This window comes from Macaca fascicularis, chromosome X (assembly GCF_037993035.2).
Source record: "Macaca fascicularis isolate 582-1 chromosome X, T2T-MFA8v1.1".
NCBI classification, from domain to species: domain Eukaryota; kingdom Metazoa; phylum Chordata; class Mammalia; order Primates; family Cercopithecidae; genus Macaca; species Macaca fascicularis.
The window spans coordinates 107,454,476-107,471,462 of record NC_088395.1 but is presented as its reverse complement, the minus strand read 5'-3'; the positions used below and the strand labels follow the sequence as shown (position 1 = coordinate 107,471,462).

General features: G+C 41.4%; 1 protein-coding gene and 1 pseudogene across 5 annotated transcripts in view; one reads left to right on the top strand and one right to left on the bottom strand.

Annotated features, from left to right (window-relative positions):
• LOC123571103 (embryonic stem cell-related gene protein-like) overlaps window positions 1–16,987 on the top strand; it is a 98,754-nt gene that overhangs the window by 12,936 nt on the left and 68,831 nt on the right. For all 5 annotated transcript variants that reach the window (XR_010584347.2, XM_065538405.2, XM_065538404.2 and 2 more), the window contains one exon: window positions 15,830–16,062. Coding sequence is in view for 4 of the 5 variants with exons in the window: in XM_065538405.2 (XP_065394477.1) it covers window positions 15,830–16,062 (233 nt within the window). In the remaining variant the exon portion in view is untranslated. The remainder of the gene's footprint in view (window positions 1–15,829; window positions 16,063–16,987) is intronic.
• On the bottom strand, window positions 4,092–6,306 carry LOC102115616 (double-strand-break repair protein rad21 homolog pseudogene; annotated as a pseudogene).

The following is a 16,987-nucleotide window of genomic DNA, read 5'->3' as shown; positions in this document are numbered from 1 at the left end:
CCCACGGAGTGGGAGAAAAGCTTCACAATCTATACATGTGACAAAGGGCTAATATCCAGAATCTACAACAAACTGAAACAAATCAATAAGAAAAAAACACACACAATCCCATAAAAAAGTGGACTAAGGAGATGAATAGAAAATTCTCAAAAGAAGATATACAAATGGCCAACAAACATATGAAAAAATGCTCAACATCACTAATGATCAGGGAAATGCAAATCAAAACCACAATGCAATACCTCCTTACTCCTGCAAGAATGGCCATAATGAAAAAACAGTAGATGTCGGTGTGGATGTGGTAAACAGAGAAAACTTCTGCACTGCTGGTGGAAAGTAAACTACTACAGGCACTATGGAAAATAGTGTAGAGATTCCTTAAAGAACTAAAAGTAGAACTACCCTTTGATCCAGCAATCCCACTACTGGGTATCTACCCAGAGGAAAAGAAGTCATTATTCAAAAAAGATCACTTGCATATGTATGTTTATAGCAGCACAATTCACAATTGCAAAATCATGGAACCAACCGAAATGCCCAGCAATCAACAAGTGGATAAAGAAACTGTGGTATATATATACAATGGAATACTATGCAGCCATAAAAAGGGATGAATTAGCAGCATTTGCAGTGACCTGGATGAGATTGGAGAGTATTATTCTAAGTGAAGTAACTCAGGAATGGAAAACCAAACATCATGTGTTCTCACTGATACGTGGGAGCGAAGCTATGAGGATGCAAAAGCATAAGAATGATACAATGGACTTTGGGGACTTGGGGGGAAGAGTGGAGGTGGGTGAGGGATGAAAGACTATAAATATAGTGCAGTGTATACTGCTTCGGTGACAGGTCACCAAAATCTCACAAATCACCATTAAAGAACTTACTCATGTAACCAAATACCACTTGAACTCCAATAACTTATGGAAAAATAAAATAACAATTAAAAAATTTCCTTTAAATATGGTATCTAATTCCTTCTGGCCTTCAAGGTTTTTGCTGAGAAATCCATTGATAATCTTAGTGAAGATCCATTGGACATGATGAGTTACTTTTCTCTTGCTGCTTTCAAGATTCTTGAGGGGGCCTTAGACTTTGTATTGTATTCCTTTACCTCTGATCTCTTGCCCCCGGTTTCTGTGAGTCTGTAGTCCCCCTGCAGTGTTCCATGTCTTTGGCTTTTGTTAGAATATAATGTGTCTTGGTATGTACTGCTTTGGGTTTATCCTACCTGGAGGTCATCAAGATTTTTGGATTTGTGAATCAATGCCTTTCCTCAAATTTGGGAAGTTTTCAGCCATTATTTTTTCAGATAGTTCCTCTGCTCCTTTCTTTATCCCTTCACCATCTGAGACTTCTGTAATGCATATATTGGTCAGCCTGATGGTATCCCATAGGTCTCTTAGTCTCTGTCCACTTTTCTTAATTATTATTATTATTATTATTAGGTCTTCAGATTAAATAATTTCAAAGGACTTATCTTCAAGTTCACTGATTCTTTCTTCTTCCTGTTTGAATCTACTGTTGAATCCCTCTAGGTGTTTTTCAATTCAGATACTGTATTTTCAGCTCCAGAATTTCTGTTTGGTTCCTTTTTATAGTTTCTCTTTGTTAATATTCTCTTTTGTTTATGTATTGTTTTTCCGATTTCCTTTAGTTCTTTGAGTTTTCATTTAGCTCTTTGAGCATATTTAAGACATTTTGTCTTTGTCTAGTACTTCTGATGCTTGTGTTTCTTCAGGGACAGTTTCCGACAGTTTATTTTCTTCCTTTGAATGGGCCATATTTTCCTGTTTCTTTGCATGGTTTGTTATTTTTTTGTTCTTTTTAAAAATTGGTCATTCAAAAAAACAGCCACCTCTGCTAGTCATTACAAGTAGGTTCTGTGCCAGGGAAGACCTTCACTCATTAGCAGGGCACGCTGTCAGCTTGGGATCAGCCCCATGTGAGGTCTTAAGGTCTTCTTAGGCCTTTTCTGGCTATGCATTTTGCCTTGGCCTGGGTATCTGTTGTTGTTGTTTTCCAGTTCCCTTGAATGCATGACTGCTTACAAATGTCTCAGTTTCCTAAAGAGTCTCACCCCTGCTTCTCTGAGGGTGGACTTAGATGTTCTATTGTGTTCCTCTACCTCTGACCTCTTGCTCCAGGTATCTGTGAGTTTGTAGGCCGCCTGCAGTGTTCATGAGTAGTGCTCACCATTTCCTGTGGCTTTTTCTGAACCTGAGTATCCAGCCATGCTGCTTTTCCCTGTCTGACCTCCGAATTAGGTAAAACAGAGACCAGTACCTCAGGCAGCCCCTTGACAGGTTAGAATGTTGCAAATAAAGTCCACTCTCCTCGCTCTGGGGTTCTAAGGAGGGAATTGGCAGCAGGGCTGCTGCTTCCCCAGGTGTGCCAGGAGGGAAGGATAGGGTACAGGCAAGTAAAAATGTTACAAAATTTCTTAGCGTTTTGACTGTGTCTTTTTCTTGATTAGGTGTTTGTTTGGTTGCTATAGAACTTTGAGTATTTTTCAGACTTCCTATAAAGTTATTGTGTAGCCAGTCTGTAATACTGTAATTTTTTTTAACAGCTTATAACACAACTTTTATTAGAAAAGTTATACATAACATAGCATCAACTATTTCCAAGAACATTTTTTTTTTTTTTTTTGAGAGGAATCTTGCTCTGCTACCCAGGCTGGAGTGCAGTGGCGCGATCTCGGTTCACTGCAAGCTCCGCCTCCCGGGTTCACGCCATTCTCCTGCCTCAGCCTCCCGAGTAGCTGGAACTACAGACACCGCCACCTCGCCCGCCCGGCTAATTTTTTGTATTTTTTAGTAGAGACGGGGTTTCACCGTGTTGGCCAGGATGGTCTTGATCTCCTGACCTCGTGATCCACCCACCTCGGCCTCCCAAAGTGCTGGGATTACAGGCATGAGCCACCGTGCCCGGCAATCCAAGAACAATATTGAACCCGATAAGCAAAAAAACCAGACTAACAAAATGTGTAACAAGAAACCAATGACCTTTCTAAAATCAAACATTCAATTATCTACAATGTCTTTTTACAAATGGGGAAAACTCCATGGTTTACAGGCATAGAATATTGAAAATAAATCTGCAATAGCAATTTTTTACAATTAAACTCTCAAGAAACTGAATCATTAAAACAGTAATGAGTTCACAAATTTAAAACATTTTGCATAATTTTAAATTGTTAGGTATACACTGAAGTCTGAATTTCAAAAGTGATTGTTTCCCCATGAAAGTGTCAACACTTAAGCTAGAACTTTCAGTGTTAATTTTGCCCTAAAAATTTAAGAAATATTCTGATAATCATAATAGTCACATGATTTCTGATGCTGTCTGGTCTGTTAATATAGACCTTTATTTGGATGTGTTTTTCTTCAGTTAAGTTATAGGAAACTGGATATAGGATTTCGTTGCAAAGCTATTAAAGTTCCAAACACAGGAGTGTGCAGCACTGGAAAAGGAGATCAGTACTAAAACTTATAATAAATATCAGAGAAGCCATTAGTTTTTACAGCATTGTCTGCTTAAAGGTTAAGTTGACCTGGTGTATAATTTCCCATCAGTCTGTCCTTGTAGTAGGCAGGGCAATTTCTATTTTCATGATCTGAATACTCAGATATATCCAAACATCTTTTTAAAACTTTGATTTATAACTCCTAGAAAGTTATGTTTTTTGATAGTCACTGTACTCTAATCAGGCCTATATTTCTGCTCATTTTGGAGCCTCATTAAAATGACAGATTTTGAGATAGCCGAGTTCATCAGAAAGACTTAAATGGAATGATTGACAAAATAGAACACTTTAAACCAAGTCAGTCCTATCTTTTTGTAGCTGAAGGGTATCAGTCACAACACAATTTCACATATACCTTTGCTCATTAGGGAATTATACTTAAAATGAATCTCAAGAGGGTGACCTTTGTTATTTCAGGTGCCACCCCTAAGGTTAACAAGAAGATCGCCAGTGTTACAACTGATGGAAAGCCTTTTCTTTTCTTTTTTTCTTGTCAAAGACTCATACCATAGTTTTAAATTAAACTGTCAGGCATTTGCCCAGACAGGTTTTCCTTTTCAATGCAGTAATGAAGAACTAAGATTAAAATCATGACTTTCAACTGCCACTCAGCATCATTACATGCACCAATATTGCACACATCTGTTCTGTACTGTTAAAATAATCTTCTGAGTCCTTGGGGTGCTGTTTTCTCCATCAGAACACAAACACAACCCATCTAATCAGTTTCCCTCAAAGATGAAACTGACAAATTTAATATACTGGAAAAAAATGAAGAAAGAAAAAGGCAAAGACTTTGTACAGACAAAAATCTAAGTTTTTTTAAAGGGTTCTGTGTCTCCTACACATGGGGGCAATTTGTAAGCACTAGTGAAATAAACAGTAGCTATAATGCTTCTAGCTCCTTATAAAATGTGGAACTTTGGCCCAGGTGTTGCGATGATGTTACTGTACAGTTCTTGTGTCAGCTCAATAGCTTGCTGCTTTTTAAGAACTAAGAAGCTGTAGAACTTTGCGGCAGCTTGTTTTCTGTTTGTGTTTTGACATAACTCAAGCAAACTGATAGATTCAGCTCCAGTTTTAGCAAGAGCTCACTGAAGACCATGAAGCATCTGCTGAGTCCTTTTCTTCCATCTTCTTTCTTCCTGATCTTGATCACCCCCTGAAACATCTTCATCCTTTTCGTCTTCATCATCATTTTTTCCCCCCTTTTCTTTCTTTTTGGCAGAAGTTCTGACTCTTATATTAGCTGACAGATATTTGGAGGTTCTTCTGGGGGAAGCTCTACAGGCAGTATTTCCATCTGCTCAACCTGCTGAGGAGGCATCACAGGCTCTGGGTTAATTTGTCCAGCTTTTCGCTTAACTCCCTGAGGTGGTGGTGGAGGCATAGCTGGCTCATCCAGGTTTGTTCTGCTGGCCTCATCACTGACTCCTGGAGGCGGCTTGGCTCTTCCAAAATGGGCTTATCAGTAACATAATGCTGCTGGTGTAGCTGTTGCTGGTCCTCTCTAGGAACCTCTGGATTTTCACGTTATTTGAGGAACTCATCCAAATTATCTGCCCTACTTTCCCCCTTTTTCTAAGGTCTTCTGGTACAAGTGGTGTAAGACAGCATGTAAAGAGCTTCAGTAGTCTGTTATTCCACAAAGGCTGAGCAGGTAAAGAAAACAGTTTTTCTACTCCTCCTGTCTCTTTCCACATCACCTATTTCTTGGTGGGTGGTGCTAGATCCCAAGTAGTAACAATATCAGAATAATCATTAAGTTGGGCTCTAATTGTCTTGCTATCCAAGTTTTTGACACTGTCAACAATTGGCTTCCTCTTCCTCTTGGCTTTTGTTTCTTTAACAGTTATATCAATAGGTTCCAATGCAAATGCTTCTTCCTCATTTGGAACAAGTGTTGTTTGATCAGACATAGCTGGCTGGTTCGACAGGATTCACTGAATCAGGACTATCAGGCCCACCCATTGATGTATTATCATCCTCATCCATATATCATCATGTGCAGGCTGCTCTGGCAACATCACCTCTGCCTCAGAGAGGGCAGGGGGATCGTCAAAGATACTACCATCATTATTAGTAATAAGTTTGTCATCTAATATTCCACCATCATTTCCTTCTCTAAAATTATTATCTTTATATTGGTCTTCATATTCTAAATGGTTAATTTTCTCATTCAGATTGCTGGTGCTCTCTCTGTTCAGACTCTAATAGGAGGTTAGAAGCAGTAGTGCCTACTAACATGTCATCATCCTCAAAAGCACTGCCTTCTCTCATTATCTCATGATCATCCATTCCAAAATCACCAAAATCATTTTCTTGTAAAATACTGATATTCCCAACTTCTTCTCTCGTGGTTATTTCTTCCACTCTACTCTGACCCAAGCTGAACTCCTGGGCCACATCAATGTCATCTAAGTCAGGCAGTGGCTGACCAAAGTCATGAAATTCTTCAGGTAAAGTAATGGTGTTATAAACTGCTTCCTGATTTTCCTCAGGCAGGTCAACACCTGGTCAAAAAACCATCTTTATCTTAATGAATGCTTCATTACAGTCTGCAAGAAGGTATTTGACTTTCCTGTGATATATTCAAACTACTCCCAGTAAGAGATGTCCGTAATGCTATCTTCACCTTTCGTGAGATGATACTCTCCATGCTACTCTCTAAATTACACTGTAACACAGGGGCTTTGGTTAGCTTCTTATCCCAATGGGCCACTAGCCAAATTTTGGCCAGAGGCCCTCTTACTGAGGACAAAATGTGCATAGAACATTGTTCTGGTTGGCTATGAAAATAGAAGGAAACCTTGCTCTCCACTGGGAGTTGGGCGGGCTGGGTCCAGTCTGTATTTTTTTTTAATGTTTTGTCAATTGAGAAAAAGTAAGTTCCAATCATTTTAGGAGATTTATTTGCCAAAGTTAAGAACATGCCCGGGAGACAGGTCTATACCTTTCTCCAAAGATAATTTTGAGGGCTCCAAATTTAAAGGGGAAAGGGTGGGATATTGAGAAGCAAACAATTTTCATATAAGAGGGGGTAGCGAAAAATAGTCATTCATGCCTTTGCCTGGTTCAATGAATCTGCATTTTTTAAATATAAGATAATATAGAATGGCTGCTTCGCAGATGCTGCCGCTGCCAGGAGCCCCATACTATCAGCCATGGTCAACATCTTCTTCAACATCACCATAGATGGTGAGCCCTTGGGCCACATCTCCTTCAAGCTGTTTGCAGACAAGTTTCCAAAGACAGCAGAAAGCTTTCATGCTCTGCGCACTGGAGAGAAAGGATTTGGTTATAAGGGTTCCTGCATTCACCGAATTATTCCAGGGTTTATGTGTCAGGGTGGTGACTTCACATGCCATAATGGTACTGGTGGCAAGTCCATCTACAGGGAGAAATGTGATGACAAGAACTTCATCCTAAAGCATACAGGTCCTGGCATCTTGTCCATGGCAAATGCTGGACACAAACAGTTCCCAGTTTTTCATCTGCACTGCCAAGACTGAGTGGTTGGATGACAAACATGTGGTCTTTGGCAAGGTAAAAGAAGGCATGAATATTGTGGAGGCTATGGAACGCTTTGGGTCCGGGAATGGCAAGACCAGCAAGAAGATCACCATTGCTGACTGTGGACAACTTATTAAAGTTAGACTTGTGTTTTATCTTAACCACCAGACCATTCTTTCTGTAGCTCAGGAGAGTACCCCTCCTCCCCATTTGCTGGCAATAGCCTATAATCTTTGTGCTCTCATTGCAGTTCCCTTTGGGTTCCATGTTTTCCTTGTTCCCTTCCATGCCTAGCTGGATTGCAGAGTTAAGTTTATGATATAAAATAAAACTAAATAACAAACAACAAAAAAAGATGACATAAACAAAAGGGGCAGAGGAAAAATCTGGGGAATCTGCATTTTACATAAGATAACAGACAAAATGGGGGCAGGGGAACACTCAGATATGCATTTATGTCTGGTGGACCAGGGCGGCTGCACCTGTAAAGATAAGCTATCAATTTGCATTGCCATGGTGAAATTTTAACAACTCACTAGGAATTTCCTTGTGGGCAAAATATGGAGGAGGCATGTAGCTTTTCATCTTGTAACCATTTTATTGAGGAACCAAAACGGGGAGGCAGGTTTGCATGACCCAGTTCCCATTTTGACTTTTGCCTTTGGCTAAATGAGTTTGGGGGGATCCCAGAATTTAATTTCCTTTCACATTTCCCTTCTTTTTTATTTAAAATCTTTTGGAGGAAGCATTTTAAAAGAAATATGGGTTCTTGGCTTCAGGTTGCTTTTTCCTCCCTTTTTTGAGCTGGTTTCCTGTTGCTGGGATAGTTTATTTCTACAAGTTTAGGTCCCACATTGCCAGGAAGGCTCATTCCTAGGAAGTTGTGTCCCATAAAGATTAAAAAAAAAAAAAAAAGAGAGGAAAGAAGGAAAAAGGAAAGGAAAAAAGAAAGAGAAAAAAACATATATATATAGGGACCTAGGCCAGATTTATAGCAACAAAAGGAAAGCAAACTTGGAAGCTGGGTCAGGCTATATTACTGCTTCCTCAATTAAAGCAATTCTCTGGGCAATTATTACCCCAGCCCTTTCAGTTGTGCATTAACTTATTTGCAAGCACATACCGTAACAACATTGTAAGCAGAAACAGGACAGAACACAAATTATTACTATCCCTATTATAAGCAATAGCTTCTGCCACCAAGTTCCCCAGGATCCAAACCAACTACTCAACCAATTGATTAGTGAGGGTTTTGGATCTGACAGGTTGGTTATCTGGGTTTTCATATCAGTCATAAATCAAGTTATGTTCTTTGATTCATCTGGAATATACACACAACATTCAGTTTTTATGATGGCACAGGTCTCCCTTGTGCTGCAATGAGTATATCTAAAGCCATATGGTAGTATAGCACAACTTTCCTCATAAGCATGACCTCATTGTTTAGCAAGGCAATACTCATGTGGCTATCATTCAGGGCCTTTTGGGTGTAATTGGTTAAGGCCTCTATATGCCATATAACATCTTCAATACCTGTCTGTGGTACAAAGATTGAAGCTAAGTGATCATACCATTGGAATACCTAACATGTCCAATGAAATTGTAAATGAAAAAGGTTTGCTGGTTTTGGCAGGGTCTGAATTACATGCCCTTGTGCCCAAGCATAACCTAGGGAACGTCATCCTAACTACCCTGGAGGTAACCACGGCCATAAGTTAGTGCCACATAGCCAATATGTCCCATTTGGAGCTAGCCAATAAATACTTGGTTGCTGCACCCAATCGGTGGCATTCTAGTCAGCGTCTTGTAATATGATAATGTGGTCACAGCATTCTCCAGGTGTCCACCCCATATCTCTCGTACTGTTTGGCCATAGGTCCTTGGTATGGTTTCTTCGCTGCCAGCACAAAGAAGCATTTTGGCTGAGTTGGCCAGACATGGGGTGAGCCAGATAAACCCAGCCCAAATTTGCATTATTCCATTTTGAAAATGGGCTGTTGTTTGGGGTGTGGTTACCACCTTCTGTTTTAGCTGGGGGTGGGGGGTGGGATGTTAAAGTGAGATCTAATGACCTGGTCCTTTCCATTCAAAAACTTTTCCCATGTCCCTTGTTCTTAAGAGTGTTTTTAATGGGCCAGTTATATATATTGTCTTTTGTTATCCCAGCACTAAGTATGCCAGACCACTTCTGTGATGTGATAATTTTTTGGTATTCTATCCAGTCCTGACCTTGGAAGGGGGATATCCACCATGGCAGGCTGAAGCCACTGGAAAGAGGCTTGAGTCTGCATACCCAGCAGGTATTCTTTTGTAATCAGTCTGCATAATGCTGAACCCACTGTAAAAACAGGTTTGTTTCATGGGCATCCATGGGTGGCAGTGGCAAGAAGGTGTAGGGATACAGGATTAATAATAGCAAGGTTGTGAAATTCATTTTAGTTACTAAATGGTGTTAAATCAGACAAGGCAAGTGCCCTGTCATTTATAAGACAGGAGTTGCCAGTATTTCTAGGACAATAATTGTAATGGTTACTGTACAATAAACAGAGGCGTTCCCTTTGCATACAGGCCTGGTCCTTTGTCTTGGGTTTAAGCAGTCCACAACAACTGTTGTCTGCTTCTAATCCTGGGTTGCAGGTTCATGTTTAGTGAACCGGAGGTGAAGGTCTTTGGTGGGAGTTACAGTCCACTCAGGAGGTTGTGCCTTTTTAAGATGAGAGATGTGAATCCATGAATCTATACTCTTTAATTTTGTGGTACATGGATTAGTCAGTAGTACCTGGTACATGCCCTTCCATCAGGGTTGAAGGGAATCCTTTATTAGATGTCTTTTCCAATAGATGAAATCTCCAGGTTGCAGATCGTGACCAGGCACCTTATCTTCAGGGAGCACACTGTGAAAGGAATTCTTTAACAAATCTTGGCTTTTTCTAAGATGATAAATGAGTTCCTCACAATATTGCAATATATTTCCCTTGAGAAAAGTTGGATTGGTTATGTTCGTTCCCATACACTTGGGTCTTCCTGTTATAATTTCATAAGGAGACAATTGATGTTTTCCAAAAGGAGTGGATCGGAGTATAAGCAGCACTAGGGGGAGTGCTTTGGGCCAGAGGAGGTGAAATGCCTCTGTGAACTTAGCCAATTGTGTTTTAATTATTCCGTTAGTCCTCTCCACCAGGCCTGAAGACTGGGGATGGTTGGCACAATGGAAATGTTGAAATGTGGGCCAAATTTTACAAATATTTTGAGTAACCTGGCCAATAAAGTATGTTCCCCTGTCATTGTGAAGTTCACAGAGGACTCCCCACAGTGGGACAATTTTTTTTAGTAGGATTTTTCCAACTGTCATGGCTGTTGCTTGCCTGCAGGGAAAAGCTTCAACCCAATGGTATAACATGCAGACCATTACTAAAACATACTTGTAACCTTGAGATGATGGCAGCTGGATAAAATCAAGCTATCATACCTCAAAAGGTCAGCCGGAAGGGGAAAATGACCCTGGACTCCATGGAGGGGTTTTCCTGGGTTATGTTTGGGACAAATAACACATGAGAGTAAACTTTTTTGTTTGTTTGGTTTTTTGAGATGGAGTTTCGCTCTTGTTGCCGAGGCTAGAGTGCAATGGTGCAATCTCAGCTCACTGCAACCTCTTCCTCCCGGGTTCAGGTGATTCTTCTGCCTCAGCCTCCCAAGTAGCAGGATTACAGGTGCACACCACCATCCCCGGCTAATTTTTGTATTTTCAGTAGATACAGGGTTTTGCCATGTTAGCCAGGCTGGTCTTGAACTCCTGACCTCAGGTGATCCACCTCCCTGGGCCTCCCAAAGTGCTGGGATTACAGGCGTGAGCCACGGTACCCGAATGAGAGTAAACTTTTTGTGCCACTATAAAGGATGGTTTCCAGTAATACTGTTTATACCAGGATATTACTTTATCTGGATTCCAATAGGTTAGATTATGAACATATTTCATAAGGGACACTTGACATTCTCTTGGAATAATGGGCTTCTTAGAATGGAATAATTAGGTCCACATCATATTTCAGTTTTGGGAGTCAAGTATCCCCCTGCCTGTTTCCAAGTAGATTTCTCTTTTGTAGGAGCTATGCACTGGGTTTCTTTCAACATGTATTTAAGTATTTTGGGTTTTATGGCCATTTTCCAACTTAGGGGTGATGGCTTGAATGCTGCTTTTTTAGCTGTGGCGTCAGCGAATTGGTTACCCTGACTTTCTGTGGTGTCTAATTTTGAGTGACCTGGGATTTTTATAATTACCAAGCTTTTTGGTTTTAGAACACCTTCTAACAGCTCTGATACTTGTCCATTTTTTATGGGTTACCCTGAGGGGGTTAAATATCCTCTCTCTTTCCATAGCATCCCAGTCATGAGCAACCCCCAAAAGCATAGTGGCTGTCAGTGTAAATGTCTGCAGCCTTGTCTTTTGCCAATTGACAAGCTTTGGTCAGGGCAACCAATTTGGTCACTTGAGCTGATCTGGCTTGGGGGAGATGATTGACTTCAATTACCTCTAGTAAGGAAACCACAGCATATCCTGCTATAAAATTTCCATCCTCTCCTCTTAAATAAGACCCATCTGTATACCATTCTATCTCAGCATTATCCAGTGGCATCTCTTGTAGGTCTGTCCTGGGGGTGAGAAGTCAGTCAGTCATTAGAACACAGTCATGAGGGGTTTTGTCAGAAGGGCCTGGCAAGAGAGGGGCCAGATTAAGATTATTACAGCAGGAAATAGTAATATTGGGAGATGATAAAAGCAAAATTTCCTAAGAGGCTAACCAGTTGACAGACAGATGTTGTATATGATGAGAGTTTAGAAGGGTCTCAAGAGAATGTGGCACAAAAATGGTAAGGGGGAACCCATAATTATTTCTTCAACAGACTTTGAGATGGTGTTATCTTTTGAGCAAAATCCTGGGAACTTTGTACACAGCAAGGCCGTGGCTGCTATTGCTGTCATACAAGGAGGCAGCCCTCGAGCCACAGGGTCCAGCTGTTGGCTATAATAGCCTATAGGTCTCTGATGATCACCATGTTTCTGGGTCAGTACTCCGGATGCAGTACCTCCAACTTTGTGTATGAAAAGGGAGAAAGGCAATTTGTAGTTTGGGTGCCCTAAGGCCGGGGCATTAATTGGAATTTCCTTTATTTGTTGTACAGCTGATTGTCCCTCTGGAGTCCACATGATGGGATCAGGTTGTTCATTTTTTAGGTATGCACACTGAAGTTGAGCCATAAGGGAGAAATTTGGTATCCAGTTTCTACAATAGCCCGCCAGGCCCCCAAAACTCTTAAGTTGTTTCTTAGTGGCAGGCATTGGGAAAACTAAAATTCCTCACTCTTATCAGGGTTAATACTCAGTCCTTTGGCTGAGATAATATGTCCCAAATACTTAACTTGAGGTAAGCATAGCTGAAGTTTGTCTTTAGACATTTGTGTCCCTTGGTGGCTGTTTGAGTAAATATAGACTATCTTCCTGAGAGGAAGAGAGTGTGTCTGAACAAAGGAGAGTAGATGAATGCTGAGCCCTGGGAAAATATTTAATCCTCTAAATCAGCTTCTAATATTTGGGAACAGTAAGTGGGACTTTCTGTTTACCTTTGGGGCATTACAGTCCACGTATATTGCCGTTCTTTCCAAATAAAGGCAAACAAATATTGGCTGCCTGGTTCTACAGGAATACTAAAGAAGGCACTATAGAGATCCACAACTGAGAAATACTGACTGGTAATGGATATAGGTGATAGAAGGGTTTGTGGGTTGGGGACTACTGGGTGCCTGGGAATTATGATATTGTTTATTGCCCTCAAGTCCTGCACAAATTTCCATCCTCTCCCGCTTGGTTTCTTTACAGGGAATATAGGGCTGTTTCAGGGGATTGTGCAGGGAATAATGATAATCTCAGATTATCATTATTTCTCAAATGATATATTATTCATATATCATTTCTCAGATAATCTTCTATGATAGGAGCAATTCCATATATGGGTTCCTTTTGCAGAGGATAGTGTTTAAGGTTGGATAGGGGTTTCTTTGGGTTTATCTCTACCTTTACTGGAATGGCTGAGAATACTTTCTCTGTATCTGTATTTGAGTGAGACTATAAGCAGGAAGACACATCCTTGAGCAAGTGCTCCACTTCTGGTGTTAACAGGAAGATTGGGGAAGCTAAAAGGAGTTTTACTGTTTTCTGCTCTGTATTCCAATGTTCTTTCTTCTTCCGTAATATTTCCTTCTCTGTCTCCATTTTATTTTCCTGGTCACAAGATGACGTTTTAACATTACCAGTACTAAATTGTACATTATCAGGACATTTTAAAATTTAGTATTTTTGGTCTCCTGGCTCCAATTCTAAAACAGTTTCACCTTTTGATGAAAAAGAGATATGGGCATTATGGATGTTGAGATCACGGCCCAAAAGATTGACAGGAGCCCCAGCGCATATTAGAAACATATGGGACCTACTGAGTGTGTCACACTTAGAGCCTGCGACAGGGTAGTGGAACCTGATGAACCCTAAGGTATGGGTTTGGACTTAAAACATGAGATCATTTTATTAGACACACTCACCATGTTAATTCTTTCATTACTCTGAGGAATGGGGTTTCTAAATAAGGTGAGATTGTTGTACCCGAGCAAGTTAGAGAAACACCACACTTTGAGACAAATTTAGGAGTCCTTTATTAGCCAGTGACTCGAAATTCTCTTGGCCCCAAGGAAGGGGCTCGATTTTCTTTTATACTTCGGTTTAGGAAGGGGAGGGGGAGCTCAGTTGCAACAATTCTACAGAAGTAAAAACATGCAAAAAGTTAAAAAGACAAATGGTTACAGAGAAGCAAACAGTTCCAGGTGCAGGGGCTCTAAATCTTTTATAAGATGTTATATATGGGGACTCTGCCGGACACAAACTCAAGGCTTTATGGTGTTATCTTTTAAGCAAAATCCTGGGAACTTTGTACATTGCTTGCTTCAGTACGTTATCAGTTAATTGGACTCTTTGATATGTTGAGAGTCAGCTTACACAAGTTAACCCCTTGAGGAAGAGGGTGAGGTAAGGAGTCCTTGATGTCCTGTAAATGAAGGAGCCAAATGGAGTTCCTCTGGCTTTCTCAGCTAAGGGAGAGTCTATTCATGTGGAAACAAGGCTAGGTGATTACAGGATTTATCAGAGATAGTCACACCTATGTCAGTTAAGGCAGTTGTAAACTCATGGTTTATTATTATATTAATCGCTCCCAATTGGTTTGTCAGGGTAGAATATTTGGAGAGGTGAAACCCCTGTATTTCCTTGGAGCACCCCTTGTCTTCCTGAGTTGCATTCTGCCTTTTCTTTCATTTCAGCCTAAGGCAATCTCTCTTAAGGTGTCTTGGTCATTTACAGTTGTAACAGACTACGAGGGAAGAGTCCTCAGACAGAGGGAGCTTAAAATCTTTCTGGGGCTGAGAGGCTTGAGAAGTTAATTGCTTTAGCTGTAAATGCATAATTTGGGCAATCTTCTGTTTTTCCTTGTTTTATCATATTGCGGGATAATTGGTCAGCTAACTAGTTCATTAGTTCTGGCTGTGGTCCAATTTGCATTTTACAAGGGTGGCTAAATCATCATCTAGTCCGTTAAGAAATTTGCATTTAATAATGTATCATTTTTATTGTTTTCAAAGCAATCAGCTGACATCCCACAATATTGTTTTAAAGTTTTATCAGAATGTGTTAAATAATCTAAAACTAATTCATTTGGGTTCCAGTGGCGTTGTTGGATTTTATTCCAATCCACAACCCTTTGGAACACTGAAAGAATGATATTTAATAGGGTGTTTTTTCATTCCTGCACATCTTTGTGCCTGTCTTCTGGATTTTGGGGGACTGGTTGTTGTGGCTGTATTGGGCCTTCAGGGGTCAAATCTGCTATAGGGTCTGACCATTGTGCTTTTCCCAGCCATTCCTTAGCTTTAGCTTCTGAGACCAACATGTGGACTAGCTGATAAAAGTCTGAATGACCTGGGTCATAAGTTCTGACAATGAACTCAAATTCTCAAACCCAATTGGATCTTTATGGGGGTCAGGAAATTCTTTATGCCTCAGAATTCAGCCTTTGACCAGGGTGTTGGTAGACAATCACCAGGGTTGCCCTACCTGTTAGCAGTTGTTCCCAAAATAGGGTGATCATGAGAGATGTCCCTGCAGGGTCCCCCTTTTCCACATCTTCCAGATGAGATGTTGCCATTGGAGCTGTCAGGGAATCATGAGGGGGTGGGGTCTTTGCAGCCAGACTCCGAACTGCCTTCTGTTGAGCAAGTGTTAGACATGCAGTAGAAGCAGGGGACAGATCTGGTCCAGGAAGTTCAGATAGGTCAGGGGTATAGAGGAAGGTGCCAAGGGGGAAGTAAGGAATTCTGAGGATTTCTTTAAGAGAGATTCGAGATTAGAGAGTTCTTGATTAGCATTTCTAAGTTGTTTGTTGGCCTCCTGTGGGGAGATGAGGTAGTTGTCAGGCCTCCAAGGCCAAGCCTGCATATATATATACATCCAGATAACCTGAAGCAACTGAAGAATCACAAAAGAAGTGAAAATGGTCGGTTCCTGCTTTAACTGATGACATTACCTTGTGAAATTCCTTCTCCTGGCTCAGACGCTCCCCAACTAAGCACCTTGTGACCCCAGCCCTTGCCCGCAAGAGAACAACCCCCTTTGACTGTAATTTTCCACTACCTACCCAAATCCTATAAAACAGCCCCACCCCAACTCCCTTTTGCTGACTCCTTTTTTAGACTCAGCCCTCCTGCACCCAGGTGAAATAAACAGCCTTGTTGCTCACACAAAGCCTGTTTGGTGGTCTCTTCACATGGACGTGCGTGAAATTTGGTGCCGAAGACCCGAGTCAGCGGGACTCCTTTGGGAGACCAGTCCCCTGTCCTCACCCTCACTCCATGAGGAGATCCACCTACGACCTCGGGTCCTCAGACCAACCAGCCCAAGGAACATCTCACCAATTTCAAATCAGGTAAGCGATCTTTTCACTCTCTTCTCCAGCCTCTCTTGCTACCCTTCAATCTCCCTGTCCTTCCAATTCCAGTTCTTTTTCCTCTCTAGTAGAGACAAAGGAGACACATTTTATCTGTGGACCCAAAACTCCGGCGCTGGTCACGGACTTGGGAAGATACTCTTCCCTTGGTGTTTAATCACTGCAGGGACGCCTGCCTGATTATTCACCCACACTCCATTGGTGTCTGATCACCGCAGGGATGCCTGCCTTGGTCATTCACCCACATTCCCTTGGTAGCAAGTCAATTGCAGGGACGCCTGCTTTGGCTGCTCACCCACATTGCAGCCCAGGGCTGCTCACCACCCCCCTTCTCCGTGTCTCTACCCTTTCTTTTCTCTGGGCTTGCCTTCTTCACTATGAGCAACCTTCCACCCTCCATTCCCTCTTCTTATCCCTTAGACTGTGTTCTCAAAAAACTTAAAATCTCTTCAACTCTCACCTGACCTAAAACCTAAGTGTCTTATTTTCTTCTGCAACAGCACTTGGCCCCAATACAAACTCGATAATGGTTCTAAATAGCCAGAAAATGGCACTTTTGATTTCTCCATTTTACAAGACTTGGATGATTTTTGTCGAAAAATGGGCAAATGGGTCTGAGGTGCCTGACGTCCAGGCATTCTTTTACACATTGATCCCTTCTTAGTCTCTGCTCCCAATGCAACTTGTCCCAAATCTTTCTTCTTTCTCTCCGGTTCCTTCAGTATCCACCCAAAGTTCTGAGTCCTTTGAATCCTCCTTTTCTACGGACTCATCTGACCTCTCCCCTCCTCCCCAGGCTGCTTCTCACCACGCTGAGCCAGGTCCCAATTCTTCCTCACCCTCCGCTCCCCCACCCTATAATCCTTTTATTACCTCCACTCCTCACACCTGGTCCAGCTTACAG